The 19,918-nt window shown below is 39.5% G+C and overlaps 1 protein-coding gene across 1 annotated transcript; it reads right to left on the reverse strand.

The window, feature by feature from the left end:
* Positions 1-10,002: 10,002 nt before the first annotated feature.
* On the reverse strand, positions 10,003-19,612 carry YOD1 (YOD1 deubiquitinase). Its single transcript, XM_060772861.2, has 2 exons — positions 19,318-19,612; positions 10,003-15,497 (listed from the first exon to the last, which is right to left on the reverse strand). The coding sequence occupies exons 1-2, from the start codon at positions 19,523-19,525 to the stop codon at positions 14,791-14,793; spliced, it is 915 nt and encodes a 304-aa protein (XP_060628844.1). The 5' UTR covers positions 19,526-19,612; the 3' UTR covers positions 10,003-14,790.
* Positions 19,613-19,918: the final 306 nt, after the last annotated feature.

Here is a 19,918-nt window from a genome sequence, read left to right on the forward strand (position 1 = left end):
GCTCAATGCTACAGAATCATGGGAACTGTAATTTTAGAAGGGCCTGTGCTGGATGGGATTACACTCCCCCTGAAGACATAGGTCCACAGTTTGGGGTCGCCCTGGACTCAGTGTTGAACCTGGAAGCCCAGGCTTCTACAGAGGCCAGGAATGTCTTTGCACATTTAAAACTTGTGCAGTAAACTGCACCCATTCCAGAGGTGCAGTTGCTGCACACACACTGCGTGGGGGTGCCTTTCAAGAGTGTTCGGAAACTTCTGCTGTTCCAAAGAGCTGTGGCCAGTTTGATAACTGGGGCTGGCTACAGAGAGCAGGCAATCCCCCTGTTGCTGTGGCTCCAGGACCCCAAACTGAACTGTGAAATCAGCAATAGAGCTGACAATTACCCTTGCCACAGTTTCGGGTGACTTCTCAGTGAACATGCCACAGGTTGCACAGGGACTACATGTGCACCACACACCTCAGGGCATGGTTCAACATTTAGTTTAGAAGTAACTCCAATCCCTTCACAATGTCCTGTGAGACACATAATGAGTCTGGGATGAGCCACGTGGTTCTCTTCAGATGTTAGTTTATTCCTCTGAATGTTTCTTCATCTCTATTGCCAAATTGGATCCTCTCTCTAGGGATCCCATTTATAAGGTACCAACACTCTCAGCACCCACTGCATGATCAGTCAAAACCCATTGTCTTGTTATGACCGGGCAGTGTCAGGGTCATCAAATCTCATTACCTCTGACCCAGCCACATTCCTGTCCTCCTGCACCCCTTTCCTGGGTGGACCAAGAATAGTGAAAAACTTCAAACTGAGCAACGGCAATTCATTAAATTTCCCTCCATGCCTGAAGCCAATCAACAGCAATGACAGAATTCCTGTGCCTATTAGGGAGAGGATCCTAGCCAGCCATGATCTAGACCAGGGATCCTCAAAGTTTTTGAACAGAGGGCCAGGTCATAGTCCCTCAAACTGTTGGAGGGCCAGATTATAATTTGGAAAAAAATGAATTCCTATGCACACTGCACATATTTTATTTGTAGTGCAAAAAACATTTAACAATGCAATAATTAAAATGAAGAACATTTTTAACAAATATAAACTTATTAGTATTTCAATGGGAAGTGTGGGATAGCTTTTGGCTGATGAGATAGGTTTGTTGTTGTTGTTTTGTGCTTTCAAGTAATTTCAGACGTAGGTTGACCCTGAGCGAGGGCCGGGTAAATGACCTTGGAGGGCTGTATCTGACCCCCGGGCCTTAGTTTGAGGACCCCTGTTCTAGACCGATCAGCAACCAGGGCAGCAAAGTCCTTTGTTTCAAATGCCTATCAGAGTGCTACAAATGTTTTTGTATGTTTGTACTGAGTTATTCCTCTTTTGGTCAAAGGAGAATAAAGCCTCTGTTCTTTGTCTTCATCCTGTTTTTGTGTTATTTGGTCCTTTGGGGAGCTTGACATGCCAGACTTTTGAACCCACTGTCCTTGCAGAGCTGAAATCTCCCTGCTAGCTTTCTGGCGGCAGGCATTTAAGGAGGTTTTTAAGATCAAGTTGTATCACTTTTACAGTAAACCTTGAGTCTCTTTTATTAAAGAGGAAAAGTGGGGAAACAACAAGACCAACAACAGTAGTAGTAGCAGCAGCAGTTAAAGTGGTATCAAACCATATTATTTCTACATTGTAGATGCACCCTAGAAGGAAAAGAGAAACCTACCAAACTTAATACATAAACCATTGAAAAATCTTTGCAAATTGCAGCAAGAAATCTATGAAGCCTTGCAAAATTTATAAGATGCTGCTCCCCTGCACTGCAGCACCTTCATGGTTGTTCCTTTAGACAAAGAGGCCTCAATGTCCTAACTTTATTTTCCAAACATTGGATCAATCAGCTGTGAAGTTGGGTTTACTTTCTACTGAACAGTAGCTTCGCTAAATTTAATTTATTTATTCAATGCTTCCTTGTACAAAAGTAGGGGCTCATCTATAAGGAACTTGACCTTCAAGATCCATTGCAATAATCATTGTCTATTATCAAGGAAGCAATGGGTGTTTTGGCTAATACTAATTTCAGAAATATGTATGACCGGTTCTTCCTCTACCAAAGCCAACTGGCTTTAATAAACTATGTTTCTTTCCTTAATAGCCTTTCTCATCCCTTTTTATGCTTTGCCATAGTTATTGTTACAGGGTAGTTAGATAATGCCATTATTTGTTAAATAGACCATTTTTCAAGCGACTTGTTAAGAAATAAGTATTAACTTTTACCCTGCAACTGCTCTAATTTGACAGGGACAAGCTCAGTTGATTCTTTGTTGTCTCATTTTATTTTCAGATGCTTTAAAAATGTTCTAGTTTGCCTAACTTCCTTTGACTTTCTTCTTTTGTACTCAACTTACAGTTGCTACAAACTGAGTTCAAAGAGTAAAAGTAGACTGCACTCGGTTCACTTAGCTTGAGGGAGAGAAGGGGGCAAAATCTTGCCCTTCCACTCAGTAGGCTCGGGCAAAAACAAGCTGCTGCAACCTCTCTGAATTTGTATGTTTTTCTCATTAATAAGTTTTGCCATCTTGACCATGGTCTGATGTCGTTTTCTAAGCTAGCGCACAAATGTCATCTCCTCAAATGCCTAGCATTCCATTCTCTTAATAATTCACTAAAAAGGACCTTGATTAGAGGAGAGAACCATAATTATTCCAGTTCCACAAGTAAACTACTGTATGAAATAGGTCGGCACACATGCACCTAAAACTTCAACTACTTTGTATTCAATATGACTGCTGAGTAGACATGCATATGTCTGTGGTGTATGTATAAGGTGTGAAAATAACAGCAAATGCTCAAAATGACTTCCTGTTACTGACAGTTAAGCAAGCTATATTATCAAAAGATCACCTTTTTCCATATTACTCACTGAAACAGTGTTTAATGTTTGTACAACTCCTAATACACGCTAATACGAGAGGACACTGTATTACAAGGTCTCCAACAAGGTGTCTGAAAACACACTCAAAATCTGACTTCAGACTCAGAACAAATGACAGTGGATCTATTAAAACTGGAAATAAATCATTTTAAAAGAAAAAAAATATTATTAAACATGTACACAATCATTTAGATTGTTTCAGATAATAATATAGGCCTATCATTAACCATGCTTTGTCTTACACGCACTTCCTCCTCTTTCTTGTATGTTTCCTTCCTTCCCTGGCCAGAATTATGCCTGGACTGATATAAGCACGCCCTCTAACATTTCACAGACACATGTGAACTAGCATTATTAGAATATCATCAAGATGAAATAATGCACGAGCTAGAAAAGGCTGCATCAGATTGCTTTTGCCCTTACTGAGAAGGGCAAAATCCCTGCCACTTATCTTTTCTCCACACTGCTGAGTTAACAGAGTGCAATGTACTGAGCTGAGTGCAAACTACTTTTACTCTCGGATCTCATTGAACTGAAGGAAGCAGAGGAGAAAAAGGGGAAAAAAGAGGAAACAGAAACGGAGACATTTAGAAAACATTTGAAAAATAGGATTAGACAGATGTGTCCCTGCCATAGTTGGAGGATATGTGTGAAAACAAGGAAAAAGTGTTAATGTTCCCACTGAACCACAGTTAGATTACTGGCCAAAGTAAAATCTGAAGTGGACTTTATTCTTACATAAAGACCCCATCTAAACAATTTCAGGCCGGTATTGATGAAAGTGAGAGTGCCTTGGACTGCCAGAAGATCCAGCCAGTCCATACTTCAGGAAATAAAGCCCGACTGCTCATTGTAGGGAAGGATAGTAGAGGCCAAGATGAAGTACTTTTGCCACATCATGAGAAGAAAGGAAAGCTTAGAGAAGACAGTGATGCTCGGCAGGCATGTAGCCGGGGGGGGGGGGGGGGACTTGGGGGGCTTCAGCCCCCCCCCCCCCCCCCGAAATTCTCATGGTGGTTTGCGAAAAGGCCTTACTGGTGCATTATTTAAACTGTTATGTTTATTCATATCATGATCTAATCACCATACTCAATATATCCCATATGCATGGGGGTATTGGGGTAACGATATAAAAGGTTTGCTAGGGTAGACCCTCTTTCACTCAGACTCAGCCACCCCCGAAACAAACTCCGCCCCCCCCCCCCCCCCGAATCGAAATCCTGGCTATGGGCCTCATGCTGGGGAAAACGGAAGGAAAAAGGAAGAGGGGCCGACCAAGGGCAAGATGGATGGCATCCTTGAAGTGACTGGATTGACCTTGAAGGAGCTGGGGATGGTGACGGCCGACAGGGAGCTCTGGCATGGACTGGTCCATGAGGTCATGAAGAGTCGGAAATGACTGAACGAATGAACAATAACATTGAAGAAAGTGGTTTTGCTATGCAGATGATTACATAGGAAATCCTGGAACCAATTTGAAACCTAGATGGTGATTATACAAACCACAAAGTATTAATTCACATTAAGGACTTTCTTTCATACACTTTTGTGGGGAGCTTGTTGTCTGGCTGCTGCAGTCTGAACCACATTAAATAGTCAGTGTAGATGGGGTATAAGATTCCAGTCTACTGAAACCGATATTCAAGTACATACATAAGTAAAGCACAATTATATATTTATCCTAAATAAAATTGCCCCCATTCCCTTAGTTTTCTACTATTTTCACCCTCCCTACCTTCCTCCCCTGCAACAAATTTTATTTTTCCAGGAAGCTCATTTCCTGGGAACTTCAGGTGGCAAACAATGTCAACATTAAAAACAATCTTTAACACCATATAAACACCCAGCACAGTTATAAAACAGTAATGAACCGTTTGAGCCAAGGCATATCCAAGGATATTAAAATTTCATGCCAACTGTCGTCAACATTTAAATCTACAATGTCAGGGCCTGACAAATCTCTGCTGCCAGAGTGGATGTGACTGAGAAGTTTCTATTCCTTGTGGCTGCAATTCTTAACTTCCTGAGACAAGGAACATGGATACAGACCACCAGAATATGTGCTGCTGAGGCAGAGCCCTTTGTAAAGCAACAAGCATAAGTGGTGCTTTGACACAAATTTAGGGCTTCTTACTATAGCCCTTGAAGGGAACTTTGAAACTATAGCTAGGGAAAAGTGGAGCAGCTAGACTCAACCAGAACATCATATTGAGACAATATAACACATAAAGTGACTCTACTGACTGCCTCTAGTAAACTTCTAATCTGAGTTTAAAGTGGTATGATAACATTCAAGACCCTACATAGCATGGGATCTCAATTCTTGGAGGAGGTCCAGTTTGGGGGGGAGAGGGGTTCCGTGTCAGGAGAGACTTGAGAAACTGCAAGTCACTTCTAGTGTGAGAGAATTGGCAGTCTGAAAGGACGTTGCCTAGGGGACACCTGGATATTTTGATGTTTTATCATCCTTGTGGGAGACTTCTCTCATGTCCCTGCATGGGAAGCTGGCACTGACAGAGGGAGCTCATCCGCACTCTCCCCAGTGGAAGAGCCCTTCTCTGTATTTTGCCAGTGGCAGCGCTAACAGTACAAAATTATTATTATATAATAATTATTATTTATTATTATTAATGGGAGAGAGCATTTTCTGCTATGGCATTTGTGGAAAACACTCCTTTTAGTGGCTTAGCTGGCACTAATAATGTCATTCTCTGGCCAAATCAAAACACGACTTTTTCTTAAAGCCCTTTGAGCCTGGTTGGTTTTATTCAAACCTGCATACTGTGTTTATAGTTTGAAACTCTTTTAAACTTTTAAGACTGGTTTTGTCTGGTTTCAACCTGTCAATTATACTATGTAACAAAATTTGAAAGATTTTCTGTTCCTAGTTTTAAAGTGTTATTCCTGTTTAATTGTGCAGTACTTACTTTGAAAGTACAATTGTAATACTACAGAAACTTCGTTTTTGTGGCTGCCACAAATTTAGGCCCCTTCCACACTGCCATATGATCCAGATTATCAAAGCAGATAATCCACTTAGTCTGCTTTGATCTGGATTATACGGGTCTACACTGCCATATAATCCAGTTCAAAACAGATAATCTGGAATTTATATGGCAGTGTAAAAGGGGCCTATATTGAATTGGCTGAGACTCAATTGAAAAGCTATAGCAAAATGTGCTCCAGGATGACCCACAAAAAATTCTGCATCTGTACTCAAGTAAACATACAGTTCAGTTTTAGTAAATTTGAGCTCTCAGTGGGATAGGAAAAACCACCAACTAAAGTTTCAGATTTTTGTTTTAACCTTGGGACATCAGCTAATACCATTTCTAATATGTGATATCTCATTGGAGTAAAAAAACAAAACAAAAAAAAAACCCCTGTACTCCTTGATTTTCCTACATCATTTAGGGATAATGTATATTTAAACTAAAGCTGCATAACATTCTTCCAAAGAAGGTACTCTTTGAGATTAATTTCAAAAAGTGTTAGACCTTAAATCTGTAGAAACTAGATTTGTCTTTTTCTGCAACTCAGGTGCATGCTCTTGTTTTGCTTTCAGTGTTGCCTAGTGGAACGTATTAAAGGGGGGGGGGGGGTTAAAGCCAAACTTACTAGATCCCCCACTCCTACATCCATTGCACATTATATGTTTTTAAGATCTTTCCAAACGTTAGATGTTCTGTAAAGGCTTTTTCAGATATTGTATACAGCTTATTATTTCTTAAAGTAGTAATATCCTGCCTGCTATTATACAGCCTCAGGATAATGTACAAAACGAAATCAGTTTAATCAACAGCATAAAATAATGTAACCTAAAAGTGTATTAAATAACACAACCACAATTTTTGTTCTTGGGTTATAAATGTCATTGCCTAATTGGTTCTATCATAAAAATATAGAAAAAGTTTATTAAACGGAAAAAACTTTCTCTTGCCACGTCCTTGATGTTCCACATTTTGCTTTTACTTTTAAGAGTCTCACTTGAGGACTCTTGTGAGCTATATGTGACATGCAAACTTTGGAACACTGCATCTCAAACTCTAAACATTCTTTAAAGGTAAGTTCAGACTTTTCTAGTACCTCTTGTGATTTTCAGAAATATAAAAAGCTGCATAAAATAGCTGAGACGCCCTCTACTGTCATATTATGGCTACAGTTATAACCACACTCACAAAGAATGTATTCCTGCAAAACACTAAGTTTAAAATGCAAATTTTAGTATATAGTCTTAATCAGGCAAAGTAGTACAATGCCTATTCATTTACAGGTGCACAATTGTACCTGATACGTATACCTACTGTAATTAACTAAGCCTCTGGGAATAATAAATGCTATTTTCAAAACCTGAATACGGGGTGACTTTAGTGTCTGCTAAGGTTTGGTTCCAGGACCTCTATCCCTCCATAGATACTAAAATCCCTGGATGGTCAAATCCTATTATATACAATGGTATAGTAAAATCGTGTCCCTTATTTTTTTAAGTAATGATCAAGGTTTGCTTTTGAATTGGGGGGGGGGGGTATTTTTAAGCAGTGGATAGCTGTGGATACAGTATCTGTGCATTAAGCGCATTTAGGTTCCTTACCTAGGGCCCTTCCATATAGCCCTATATCCCAGAATATCCGTGTAGAAAATCCCACATTATCTGAGTGTAGACTCAGATAACCTGATTCAAAGCAGATATTGTGGGATTTTCTGCCTTGATATCTGGGATATAGGGCTATGTGTAAGGGCCCCCAGATGGGCTCAACAATTAATACAGCTATTAACAAATTGCTTCAAAACATTTATCAGCTTGCTTTGAAAAGTAACAAAAGTTAGCCCATACTGTTAGCTTTGAGTAGACTTATTGAAATAATTAGATTTATCTATATGTTGATTCAACATTCAACCATTTATTGAATGGGTTCACTGCCATTAGGATAAACCAACAAATTGCCTGCCTTGATTCATTGACATACTGTAGTTTTAGATTTCTAGTTCAAGAAAGACCTTGAATATATCATCTTATTTCTAGGTATTTTCAAGGTGCACGTTCAGCTAGATCAACTAAGTAAAAATATTGAGCAGAACATCCTTTCTGAATCCATTTGGGTGATAAACAAAAAAGGGGAAACTGATAAGAGACTCTTCACCTCCCCTTTGTTTCTTGTCCATACAGTGGAATCATTCTAAGTAGCTATTATGCAAGCCTCTCCAATCAAATATCAATTTATTAAAAACTAGCCATCCCCTGCCATGTGTTGCTGTGGCCCAGTCTGTGTATGTTTTGTGTGTGTGTATGTGTGTATTTATTTGTTTATATGTGTATATATGTGGTTTTGTGCATGTATTGTATTGTATTTTTTATTTTTTTGGCTTTTTAAGTCTCTTCCGCTGTGTTTTTCCGTATTTTTATGAGTGATGGTCACTCGTTGGCCTGATAGGTGTATTGTGTCCAAATATGGTGTCAATTTGTCCAGTGGTTTTTGAGTTATGTTAATCCCACAAACGAACTTTACATTTTTATTTATATAGAGAGCAGAATTACAAGTGAACATGATGCTGAATATCAATGCGCAAGTATGTTTTATTGCTGGTATAACTGCTTTAAACTTAAGGGGACATGTTCAACAGAACATAACTTACTAGTATGGAGTTGCAAATGCAACTAGAAGATTTGAGCAAGGTTTAATGTATGCCAAATTAAAATTTAAGTATTTTTAAAAGATACCTAACATTTTCTAAAATGCATCTTCTCACTAAGAGAACATTATTCAATATGAATAATCCTTTGGCTACATATAAGACATATAATATAATAAACATTCTCATTTGTACATTTGCATGAAGTATGCAGCCACGAGCTTTTAATAATGCAGTTTTACCAAAGAAACACAAAGCTATTTTAAATAAAATAAATAAATGTGCTTTTATGTCAAGCCACTCTGAGTATCCTTTGGGGAGATAGAGCACTGTATAAATAAATAAATAAATAAATAAATAAATAAATAAATGTGAGAAATGCAAATGAGATTTCATTATCTTCCTATTATACTACTACCAATCAAGTGTATTTGTAATTTGGTTTAATAGAGCAGCTCACACAATAGTTGCTATCTTGGATTATACTTCTGTGCCTCCCCACCACCACAATATCTGTCAAATGATATGGGCTTAACCCTATATACATTTCTGGCTTGGTTAGAAAGACTAAGGGAATGGGGACCTAGAACACATATGGTGGTCACTGAGATCACTGCAAAACATGCAAAGCAGGAAGTGGTTTCAGTATACATATTATAAAAGGAGCCCTGGAACTGGTTTGAGGCCTGGACGGTGCTTGTATGGACTGCAGAGGCTAGCCTCAAACAAGTTCCAGGATCCAAAGTATCAATGGTTTCACTGCTGTGGGAGATTTGCCACCCACCCACCAACCCAACACCCTAATGTGCATGTTTGGATCACCAGAGAACCCATCCCTGAATCATTTTCATTTGTGATGCAGTTTACACTAAAGTACACTGATGTGTATTAAGTATCTCTCATCTTTCCTCATCCCAGATTAAAACCCATAATGTGCCTGAAACATATAAACACCATGGATTGAAGCTGCCTTCAAACAGCATTAAAGAGTCAATACAGATGTGCCTTTAATAATGAAGAAGCCGGTATCAGCTGCAAAGAGAATAAACCATGTTATCCCAAAAGGAATATGCTGTTTCTCTTCCCCTTGCAGTCTGGAGCAGCTGCTTGTCATCTAAATTGCTTCCTCCCTCCCAGCTCTCTGTTTGTAAACAGCAGCAGTAATGCCCCTCCACAGAGTGTAACACAGGCATGGGCAAACTTCACACCTCCAGGTGTTTTGGACTTTAATTCCCACAATTCCTAACAGCTAATAATATGGCTGGGATTTCCAGGAGTTGAAGTCCAAACACCTGAAGAACCTGGTATAACATCTGCAGGTGTGATTACACAGGATGCCAGAGAATAGTGCCTCAGATCTTATTCAAAATAAAACATATGTGCATGTAACCCAGAACATGATTTTAGACATCATGTAACCATTAGAATTCTCTCCCACAAATTATGGTATAGACTGTTAGCTTAGAGAATAGGTTTATTGAAGGCTATTCAACAACAAAACTAAATGTAAGCTTCATTTGATAGCCAGATGTAGAGATAAACAGGAGATGATCACTATCTTATTGCACAGTTTACGAGTTTATGAATGTCCTGCCTCAACAAAGATGTTCTTAGGATTCCACACATTATGCGCCTTATATACATTGAGATTCAATTGATGGTCACTTTCGTATGAATGTAACAACACTCCAAGTACAATTTCAGCAATTCAATGTTACATGTGAATACATTTTATCTGAACTGGTATTAAAAAGATAATGTGTGTACATAATACTGCTGTTAAAGTTAAGTGAAAGCAAACAACACTGTTCCACTATATAAGACAGATGCAAGCTATTTAGAACATAATCTTTTACCCAGTACATTTCAAGTGTAACATAAAAGTATTGTAGCAAAAATGCAAAATGCATGTACAATCTCGTTTAAAACAGAAATAGAAAGCTTACAAAATAAATTGACTTCCAATGGCAACTCTGTCCAAGCAGCATAAGGTACATTTGTGAGATAGGTGGGCTTGATTATTTTTTGCAAACAGGCAAAGAAAGACTATAATGATTTGTTGTGGTAGCGTGCTTTCACTCTTTTTTAACTTATGTTGACTCTTATCCGTTTTCTTGACAGGATTTGTTTAGAGGTTTGCTATTGCCTTCCTCGGAGGTTCAGAGAGTGTGACTTGCCAAAGGTCAAGCAGCAGATTTCTATGCCCAAATGGGGAAGCGAACCCTTGTATTTAGAGTCCAATGTTCTGATCCCTACATGCTAGCACATCATGATAGTGTGCCCATAGTCTGAGCCAAATATGGAATAAGAGTAGCATGATCAAAATAAATTCAAGATTTTTTTTAAAAAAATCTTCCATTTCAGTCATTTTTTTCTTAAGTGCTTTTTATACCTAGAATCAACATTTTTTTTTATCTCCAACACATTTATTTGGAGATCCAAGTGATTTAAATGCATGGATATTGAACAATGATTTAAATAACTACTCCAGTTAACCAACTCAAGTGTTTTGCATGATTTCAAAATCTATTTTTCCTTAGAAAAATATATACAGACTTGCAACAATACCTACTGGGAGAAGCTTAATGCACATGAAGTATTTTACAATTAAGAACCTTTAACAAGCTATCTTATGCATGTCCACTCAGAAGAAATCCCACTGCATTCAATGGGATTGACTCCTCTGTAAAAGTGCATAGGATCCCTGTCTTATTGAGTCCAATTTTAAAGGGAATATCAGTATTATTACTTATATTCTTTGGGGGAGGGAAATAGATTTTGTATTTATTGCTTAAGCCAAAATCAAGCAAAGTCCTGGCATATCATTCTTCTCACCCATTGTTCCCTTTGACCAAAGTGACCATGAACTAGGCAATCTTCTGGAAGCATGGCCCCACTTAGTTTGTCCAGTTAAGGCAAGAAGTAGGAACTTTGCAGCCCTCCAGACTGTATTGAACTGCAACAATCAGAAGCCCTAGCAAACAGAGCCAATGGTTGGGAATACTGTGAGGTGCAGTTCAGCAGCATCTGGAGGACTACACAATTTCCACCCTGAATTAAGGCTTCTGGGAAAATATCACAAGAATAGTCAAAACTGTATAAGCACTTAGGAGTCCATGTTCAGTTAAGCACTGTAACACAGGTTGGAATTTTAAAGTTTCCTGTGACTAAATCCTAATAGACAAAGTGGACCTTACCCTATATACTCACGTATAAGTCTAGACGTTTTTGGACAAAAAAATCAGCCCAAAAAAAAACTATGGTCATCTTATCCATGTGATTACTGTACCTCAATTCTTTTTTTTTTAAGGAACCATCCCCTTCTTTGAGTAGAGGGTAAAAGGCAAGAGTTTAGCCTTGTCCAAGAGAACCTAAAAGAACCATCAACTCTCTCAGTGCTCTCCATTGTGGTGCCACTTCTAGCCTTTCTGAATGTCTAGATGGGGAAACAGTGGTAGTTGTAGTAAGGCAACAGCCTCCTAGGTGGCTTTGGCACTTTCCCCTTTCCAGGAATTACCCTCAACTAATTAATAGGTCACATCAAAATAATTATACCCCCAACACCTGCCCTAAATGTTTACATAAGTATATAGAGTACGTCTTAGCAGACATGCACTGGACCTCACACCATACTGAAATCAATATGAGCCAATTAACTACTTCCCACTTTTAGAAACAGGAATTCAATTAACCATAACTGACAATTGCTAATCCATTTGAACTGGGTGTCTGAAAGGTTAAGGATACTTATTGTTGTCTATGACAGAAAAAAGAGCTTCATATATTTAAAAATACAATACCCTCCCATATTTGCAGAGGATACATTCCAAGATCCCCTGGATAATTAACACTGTATTTTGACGATACTTGGGCCGACAGGATACCCGGAGGACCTAAAGAGGCTCACAAACACTTCCAGGGATTGTGGATAGGAAAAACTGTGGGAATTAAATCCCTGGAGAAGGGAGTCGTACTGTAGTTCATTTCACCACATCCCATAGAAAACTAACCAGAAATAGAACCAAGCAGTGCAAAAAAAAGTATTACCCAAGGAACAAGTAATATCCTAAAATGTAGCTGACATAATGTTATTAACCACGAAAAACCCCTTGCATAATATAAATCCATGCTGGCTCAACAAACCGACTTAGCTTGCAAATTCTTGTTATTTACACTAATGATTTTATATCATCCTAACTTTTATTTTCACATTTCCTGTGTAGAAAGGAAAATGAGATTTTTATCCCCAGCTAGTATACCAACTGAACTGTGATTACAGAAAAGTCAATTGAATCCTTTCCCTAATACTTTATGACATTAATAGCAGCCACCTATAACACCTACATCAACATCACGGTCTGATTTCTTTATCATAATATGTGGCTTTATTTCTAATTCATTAACACTCATAAAAGTCATTTTTAAGCACCTAGCAACAACTTTTCATCTCAAATTCTGTATCACCTGCATTTTAAAAATTAGTTCTAAGTTATTTTAATTTAAATAGCCTCTAAGTTAATTTAATTTAAATTAGCCTCAAGGAGGCCCACAGATTTAGTACAACTTGTCTATATAAAAAGAAATCTGAATATAAACAAAACTCTTTAAGTGAGAGGATTCAACTGGTTACAGCTGCCATAATTTGACATCTGGCAAAATGCAAATACCAGAACAGCTGAAACCCCAATTCCAAACAGTCTATGTAGAAAAATAGCTTATATAAACCAGTGAGATGTTACTTAGTTACTATTTTCAGCAGCTGAAAACTACACAGTCTAACTTGTGGGAGTTAAGCAAAACGGAAGATCTCCAGTGGCCAAGTTTCTAATGGCAACCCATTAGCAAGTAGTTAAATATGATACTGGATATAAATCAAGAACTTCGGCTCTTAACAAGGAGCACCTATTTCAACTGGTATCAAAGAATAACAAAACCGGGCTCTTCATTCCTGACCATAAAACAGTATAGTTCTGAGGACCATCTTGTCTGAAGGATATCCATTTCCATGGGAGAAAACCAGCAGTAATGAGGGACACTGCTATTCTTAAATGCTCAATGCTTTCTTGGGATCAAACTGTTCCTGATCAGTTTCACATTAAGAGAAAATGGCAATTTGAGAGCCATAATACAAGCCTGCAAATTCTACACCCTCAATATACAAGTGAGCGGTTTAAAACAAATTCCATTCACATTACTGGAAGCTGTTATAATTTCAGTAATGTTGAAAGGCATTTCATAAATATACATAAGCATCTAAACAACCAACAGGTGTTTAAAGAGCTATTAATATAGACCGATATTAAGAAAATGTGTGATCTAATTGGAAACAACTCTCTTTCTAAGGCCCCTTCCATACTTGCCCCTAATTCCCAGGATCTGATTCCAGATTATCAGTTTATCCCAGATTATCTGGCAGTGGAGACTCATACAATATGGTTTAAAGCAGATAATCTGGGATCAGATCCTGGGATAAAGGTCAGTGTGGAAGGGGCCTTAGGCCCCTTCCACACAGCTTATAAAATCCCACATTATGTGCTTTGAACTGGGTTATATGGCAGCGTGGATTCCGATAACTCAGTTCAAAGCAGATATTGCAGATTATATGCCTTAATATTCTGGGTTATATGGCTGTGTGGAAGTGCCCTAAGAAAGCTGTGGACAAAAGCTTCTAAGATAAAGGCTTTTATGACACCTTTTCTTTTACACTTATGGTACTGTTACCCAGTGATGTGCTTTGGGATTACAATATTTAAGAGGCAACCATGTGTCTGATCTGCGTTTAATTTTACAAGTGTACATGTCTTTTTAATAAACAAGACTGAGATAAGTAACCGTGCCAAATTCGAATGGAGGCCACCTTAACTCAGTAAATGAGCTTCAGTTTTTATTCCACCCAAAATCTGAAGTACAATTTAATCTAGCTACAGCAGTGTTTCAGAGGAATTCCTGAATTACGTTCTTGGATTCTTGCAGCTGTCAGGACAGCCATTTGTATCAATAGCTGTCCTAGTACTTAAGACATGCAAAAATTACATTCCAAACTAGTTGGAAAATATAGCATCGCTGCACACACGCTTGTAAACTTTTGAGACTAACCACAGCAAACCTGTGCATATCATTCATACTTAAGTTGGGGGCTTCAAACCCTGAATGGATTTCATATGATTACATACAGCTTATTTAGGATTTTAGAGGTTTTCTCTGGATCAGTGAGGTAGCAGGGATGACCAATCTCACAGAAAATTCACACTTCTCCAAAGTTGGTGTGTCCCGTTTCCTTGGCATGTTCTCTGGCTTCCACTTGCCCTGTTAATCCTTGCTGACATACCATGCATCTCAGTGTAAATCGATTTACATCAGTAAACTGTCTCTTTCTTCTGGCTTCATCTGCTAACTCCATAGCCTGTGCAAGCACGATGTCATCAGATGCTGAAAAGATTGTTTGGGGAGGAACATCTGAATTGGGAATTTTACGCTCAAGAGGATCATAGTGAATACCATCATAAATTAAAAGCACCCGTTTAGCATAGCCAGCATCTTCCCCAAAACGATCGATTCTGACTGTTTGAGTATCCACTACACAAATTTCACATTGATAGAATTTAGATAAGATGGAAACCTCAATTGCACCTCCCCACGTATCTTCTCTTCTTATCCATTCACAGTATTCCTGATTAGTTTTCCCTAGAACAGCTTCACTATAGGATTCCGGATCACTTGCTACAATCTGAGCTATGAGATTTCTCATCTCTGGAGCACATCCTGGATCATAAACCCCACCTTCTACCACATAATATATGCTGGTAAAGAGACATGAGTTATCTGCTGGAACAACCTTCCGGGCAAGCACTGGGAGAGCTTCCCTGAATGAATTAGAAGCAGTTCGTTTTGTAACTATAGCTGGCTCAGTTTTGGGCTTGGTTGCATCTTCTTCAACTATAAGAGTGTCACCTGTCAAGAAAAACAGAACAAGGAAATAAATAGATGGTCGACTTCAGTGAGTAAGAACACAAGGCAAAAGTCGCTGGCAAGTCTCAGTTCAGCTATCGGTTAATCTCTCAGAAAACCCTGCCCACAGAAGTGTAACAGGGCTCTACTCAAACTCTTTTTGAGATTCTGACAGTTTCTGTAATCACACTACACTTTAAAGGGTTGGCATTCTACTTTAAATCTCGTGGTTCCCTCTTGCAGAATAATGGAGTTTGTAGTTTAGTATAAGGCCCAGGACCTTTCTTTCTGAGAATTTCAAAAGCTGATCCCTAAACAGCAAATTCCAGGATTCAGTAAGAAGCAGCCATATAATGTAAAGTGGGATACCAACTCTTTACTAGTGTAGTATGATAATCTAAAAGACAATAGAACACTCATGAGAATAAATATACCATTTAGAGTTAATGATGGATAGTAACAGAAGAGGTGATATTTCACAAGTTCCTAGAAAAAAATTAGGTTAAAATGGGGAGCACTTCCGCCATGTTTTCTAATGAACCCAATACCATAAATATTAGAACTGAAACATGTTAATTCATTTTAGAAGCCATCAGATGTATTTACGGAGTTCTAGTCCACCCCAGTGATGCAACAGTCCTAACACCGATGTGATGGCATTATGTATTTATTTATTTCTAGGTTAAATTTGCCAATGCACTAACAACACAAAGGAGGACCAGAAATTACATTACTCATCCTGTGTACAAGGATAAGCTGACAGAATTTGACACAAACATATAACAAGACTCTAAAGTTTAATTAATGGGTGGCAACAAACGTTCTGCTCATTTTATGCAATTATAATATGTCAAAACACATGTGTCACTGTTTGAAGACTTCCTGTTCTCAAAAGGGACACCCACTGTTTTCTATTTAAGAGTTGATCTTCTTATTCAAGCTTTAGAACAGGGGCTGATAAAAGACAGGCCAGTGTATGCTACTAGATATTTGGCTAATTTATAAAAAGATCCCAAGCGTTCTGGGACCCTTAAGCAAAAGTAATACATTTAATTTCTACTACCCAGTTTGATTCTGAAATGGGGAAAAGGCCTATTGCAAACAGGAGTAACTATAAAAAGACTTAACCCCACTTGAAATTTGTTGTTAGGGTGCCTTCAAGTAATTTATGACTAATGGTGAACATAAGGCAAATCTATTATTGTGCTTTCTTGGCAGAATTTATTCAATGGGGCTTTGCTCTTATCTTCATGTGAGGTTAAGTGTAACCTGCCCAAGATTGGTTTCTATGGCTGAGCAGAGATTCAATCCTTGGTCTCAGAGTGTCTTAGTTCTACAATCAAAGCATCTGAGATAAGAATAAAGAAAAACATTCTGAGGTTAAAATGTTTAAAACACTCTATTCAATAATTCTGTGTATATTGGCTGTAATTAATGTACTTGATGATTGTTGTTATTGTGTGACTTGAAGTTATTTCTGACTTATAGCGGCCCTACAGCAAACCAAACAAACCAGTAAGTCTAGCATCCAACTAACCTCTACTCTAGTTTTTGTACTCATAATGAAAAGCAAAACACTGTGATAATTGTCAACTTCAAAATACTAGACACCACCCATGCAAAAAGGGGCTAAATGTAGCTATTAGTGACAAGCAACGTAAATCCACTGAAACAAAAAGTCAAGGCTTGTGTATGTCTTATATATTGAATGGATCTATTCTTGTCCAGATGAATCAGTGACTGTATAACAATTTACAATGGAGTGGTTCACAAAATCCAGCGGATGCCAACATCCTTGGATGCAAGTGCAATTATATATAATGGTGTAGGAAAATGACATCCCTTATATAAAACAGGAAAATCAAGGTCTGCTTGTTGATGCTTATATTTCTCGAGATATTCAAGCCATGAATATTTGAATTCCACTGATATGGAGGCCAACTGTATTTCAATTATATTCAACAAAGGGTCTTCTCCATAGCAATTTTATGTCAATATAGCTGTGGTAGCTCCAGCCAAGGGCCACATCCATGCTCTTAGGGGCCCTTCATCCCAGGATATAATCCCAGGTTTACTGATTATCCCAGATTATCTGGCAGAAAGGACTCATATAATCCAGTTTAAAGCAGAAAACCTGGGATTGGATCCTGGAATATAGAGCCTGTCTGGAAGGGACCTTAGAATTCTCTACTAGAGACTGGGCCTTAAGCTGCGCATCATTCTACACCAGGCATGGGCAAATTCTGGCCCTCCGGGTGTTTTGGACGTCAACTCCCACAATTGAAAAGAGTTGGTAGGCTGTTAGGAAATTTGTTTGGAACTGTGGAAGTAGAAGTCCAAAATACCCAGCAGGCCAAAGTTTGCCCATGCCTGTTCTACACTGTAGAATGAAAGCCGTTTGACACCACTTTAATTGGCGCACTGCTATGGAATAAAGAAAGTTATAGTTTTATAGGGTCACCTTTACCAATCTCATAAGCCCGTCTTGTAGGTACAAGGGAGACAGCCTTCTCCTCAGTGGCTCCCCGACTTTGGAACTCTTTACCTGGAGATATCAGGAAAGCCCCTTGACTAGAAATTTAAAAAGAACCTTAAAACCTGGCTCTTCTGCTACGCCTTTGGTGAGTAGGTGCACACCATGACATTTTGCACCCCTCAACATTTTTCTGCTGAGCTCGTGCCCCCCAAATGGGAAGTCCAACCTCATAAATCTATGTGTTTTATGAGCTCCCCATAAATGTTTTACTCCTATTTTATCTCATCAGTTTTTAAAATTTTTTATCCTGTACATGTGGCCCACCCACTATTATTATTGTGATAGTGTTTATTAGAATGTGATTTTATGACTGTTTTTTTTCTTCTTATTATTAATGTATTCTGATGTTGTTGTTGTTGTATATGTTTTGATTTTATTGCTGTAATATGTTGTCTGGGTTTGGCCCCATGTAAGCCGCTCTGAGTCCCCACCGGGGAGATGGTGGAAGGATATAAATAAAGTTTATTGTTAGGGTCTTCAACCTTCTCTGCCAAAGAGCACTGGTTCTTCATCAAACTACAACTCCCATGATCCCACAGTGGTGTCAAACTGCATTCTCATCCATGCCACTTTCCAATTGACACTGAGAAAAACGGAGGTAGTTTGACACATTAATGCTGGCATTGGCAAACTTCGGCCCTCCAAGTGCTTTGGATTTCAACTCCCACAATTCCTAACAGTCTAATACTAATCTGTGCCTTCTCACAGATTCCAATCCTGCTTCTCCAGACTCTTTAATAATAAAATAATAAAACTTTATTTCTACCCCGCTACCATCTCCCCAATGGGGCTTACATGGGGCCAAGCCCGAACAACATAATACAGCAACAAAATCAAAGCATATACATCAGACAACATTATCAAAATGACATTAAAATAATAAATGATAATAAAATAAAATAAAATACCAATAGACACAATCACACTGTTTAATTAATGCAGTTTGACACGTTATCCGCCCTGGCTCAATACTATAGAGCAGGCATGGGCCAACTTGGGCCCTCCAGGTGTTTTGGACTTCAACCTGAGGCTGCTAGGAATTGTGGGAGTTGAAGTCCAAAACACCTGGAGGGCCCAAGTTGGCCCATGCCTGCCTTAACGCATGGTTCGATGCTATGGGATCATGGGAGTTGTAGTTTTGTGAGGCAGCAGCAAAGAAGACCAAAACACAATGTAAAACGACAACTCCCATGAGCCACAGCAGTGAAAAGGAGCCCGCAGTTAAGCAGGCGCCATGATTGTGCTGTGTGGAGAATCACCGAGAAGGGGGCCCCCGTTTCCCCTTACCGGAGTGAATGCCCAGCTCTCCGAGGCGCTGCTCTCCGTCGCTGAGGTCGAGGCCGCGGGGAGGGAAGCCGAGGAGCAGGCGCTGGGCCTGGGCGGGCACCCCGGTGAGGGCCGCGATCACCGCCTGCAGCTCGCGGAGGCGGGAGTGGGCCGTGAGCCCCGGCAGCGCGAAGGAGCCACTCCGGGCCTTACAGCGCAGCCGCAGCATCTCGCCGGCCGACGGACATGGGGCGCCCCGAAGGCGGCGGCCGGTCTTCAATCATCCCCGCCCCCTCCCTCTCGCTAAAAAATGGCCGCCGGGCGGGGCCTGCAACCCGGCAACCCTCGCTTCCTTTCCCGGCGGGGCTCGCGATTGGTGGAGTCCCCGCCGTACCCGCGCGCGTTCTATCCGATCAGCCAATCACATCCATGCTCCCACCGCCCCGTGCTGGAGCACAGGGAAAACATCCGCGGAGGGGAGGGGAGGGGAAAAGAAATGAATGACGCGCTGTAGTGCGCCTGCGCAGAATGTTGTGACGTCCCACTCCTGCTTGTTTTATAACAAAACGCCGAACTGTAAAAACTGCTGCTCTGCGCATGCGCGTTGCCTAATCTTAGGACT

This window comes from Anolis sagrei, chromosome 4, assembly GCF_037176765.1.
Source record: "Anolis sagrei isolate rAnoSag1 chromosome 4, rAnoSag1.mat, whole genome shotgun sequence".
In the NCBI taxonomy this organism is placed as follows: Eukaryota; Metazoa; Chordata; class Lepidosauria; order Squamata; family Dactyloidae; genus Anolis; species Anolis sagrei.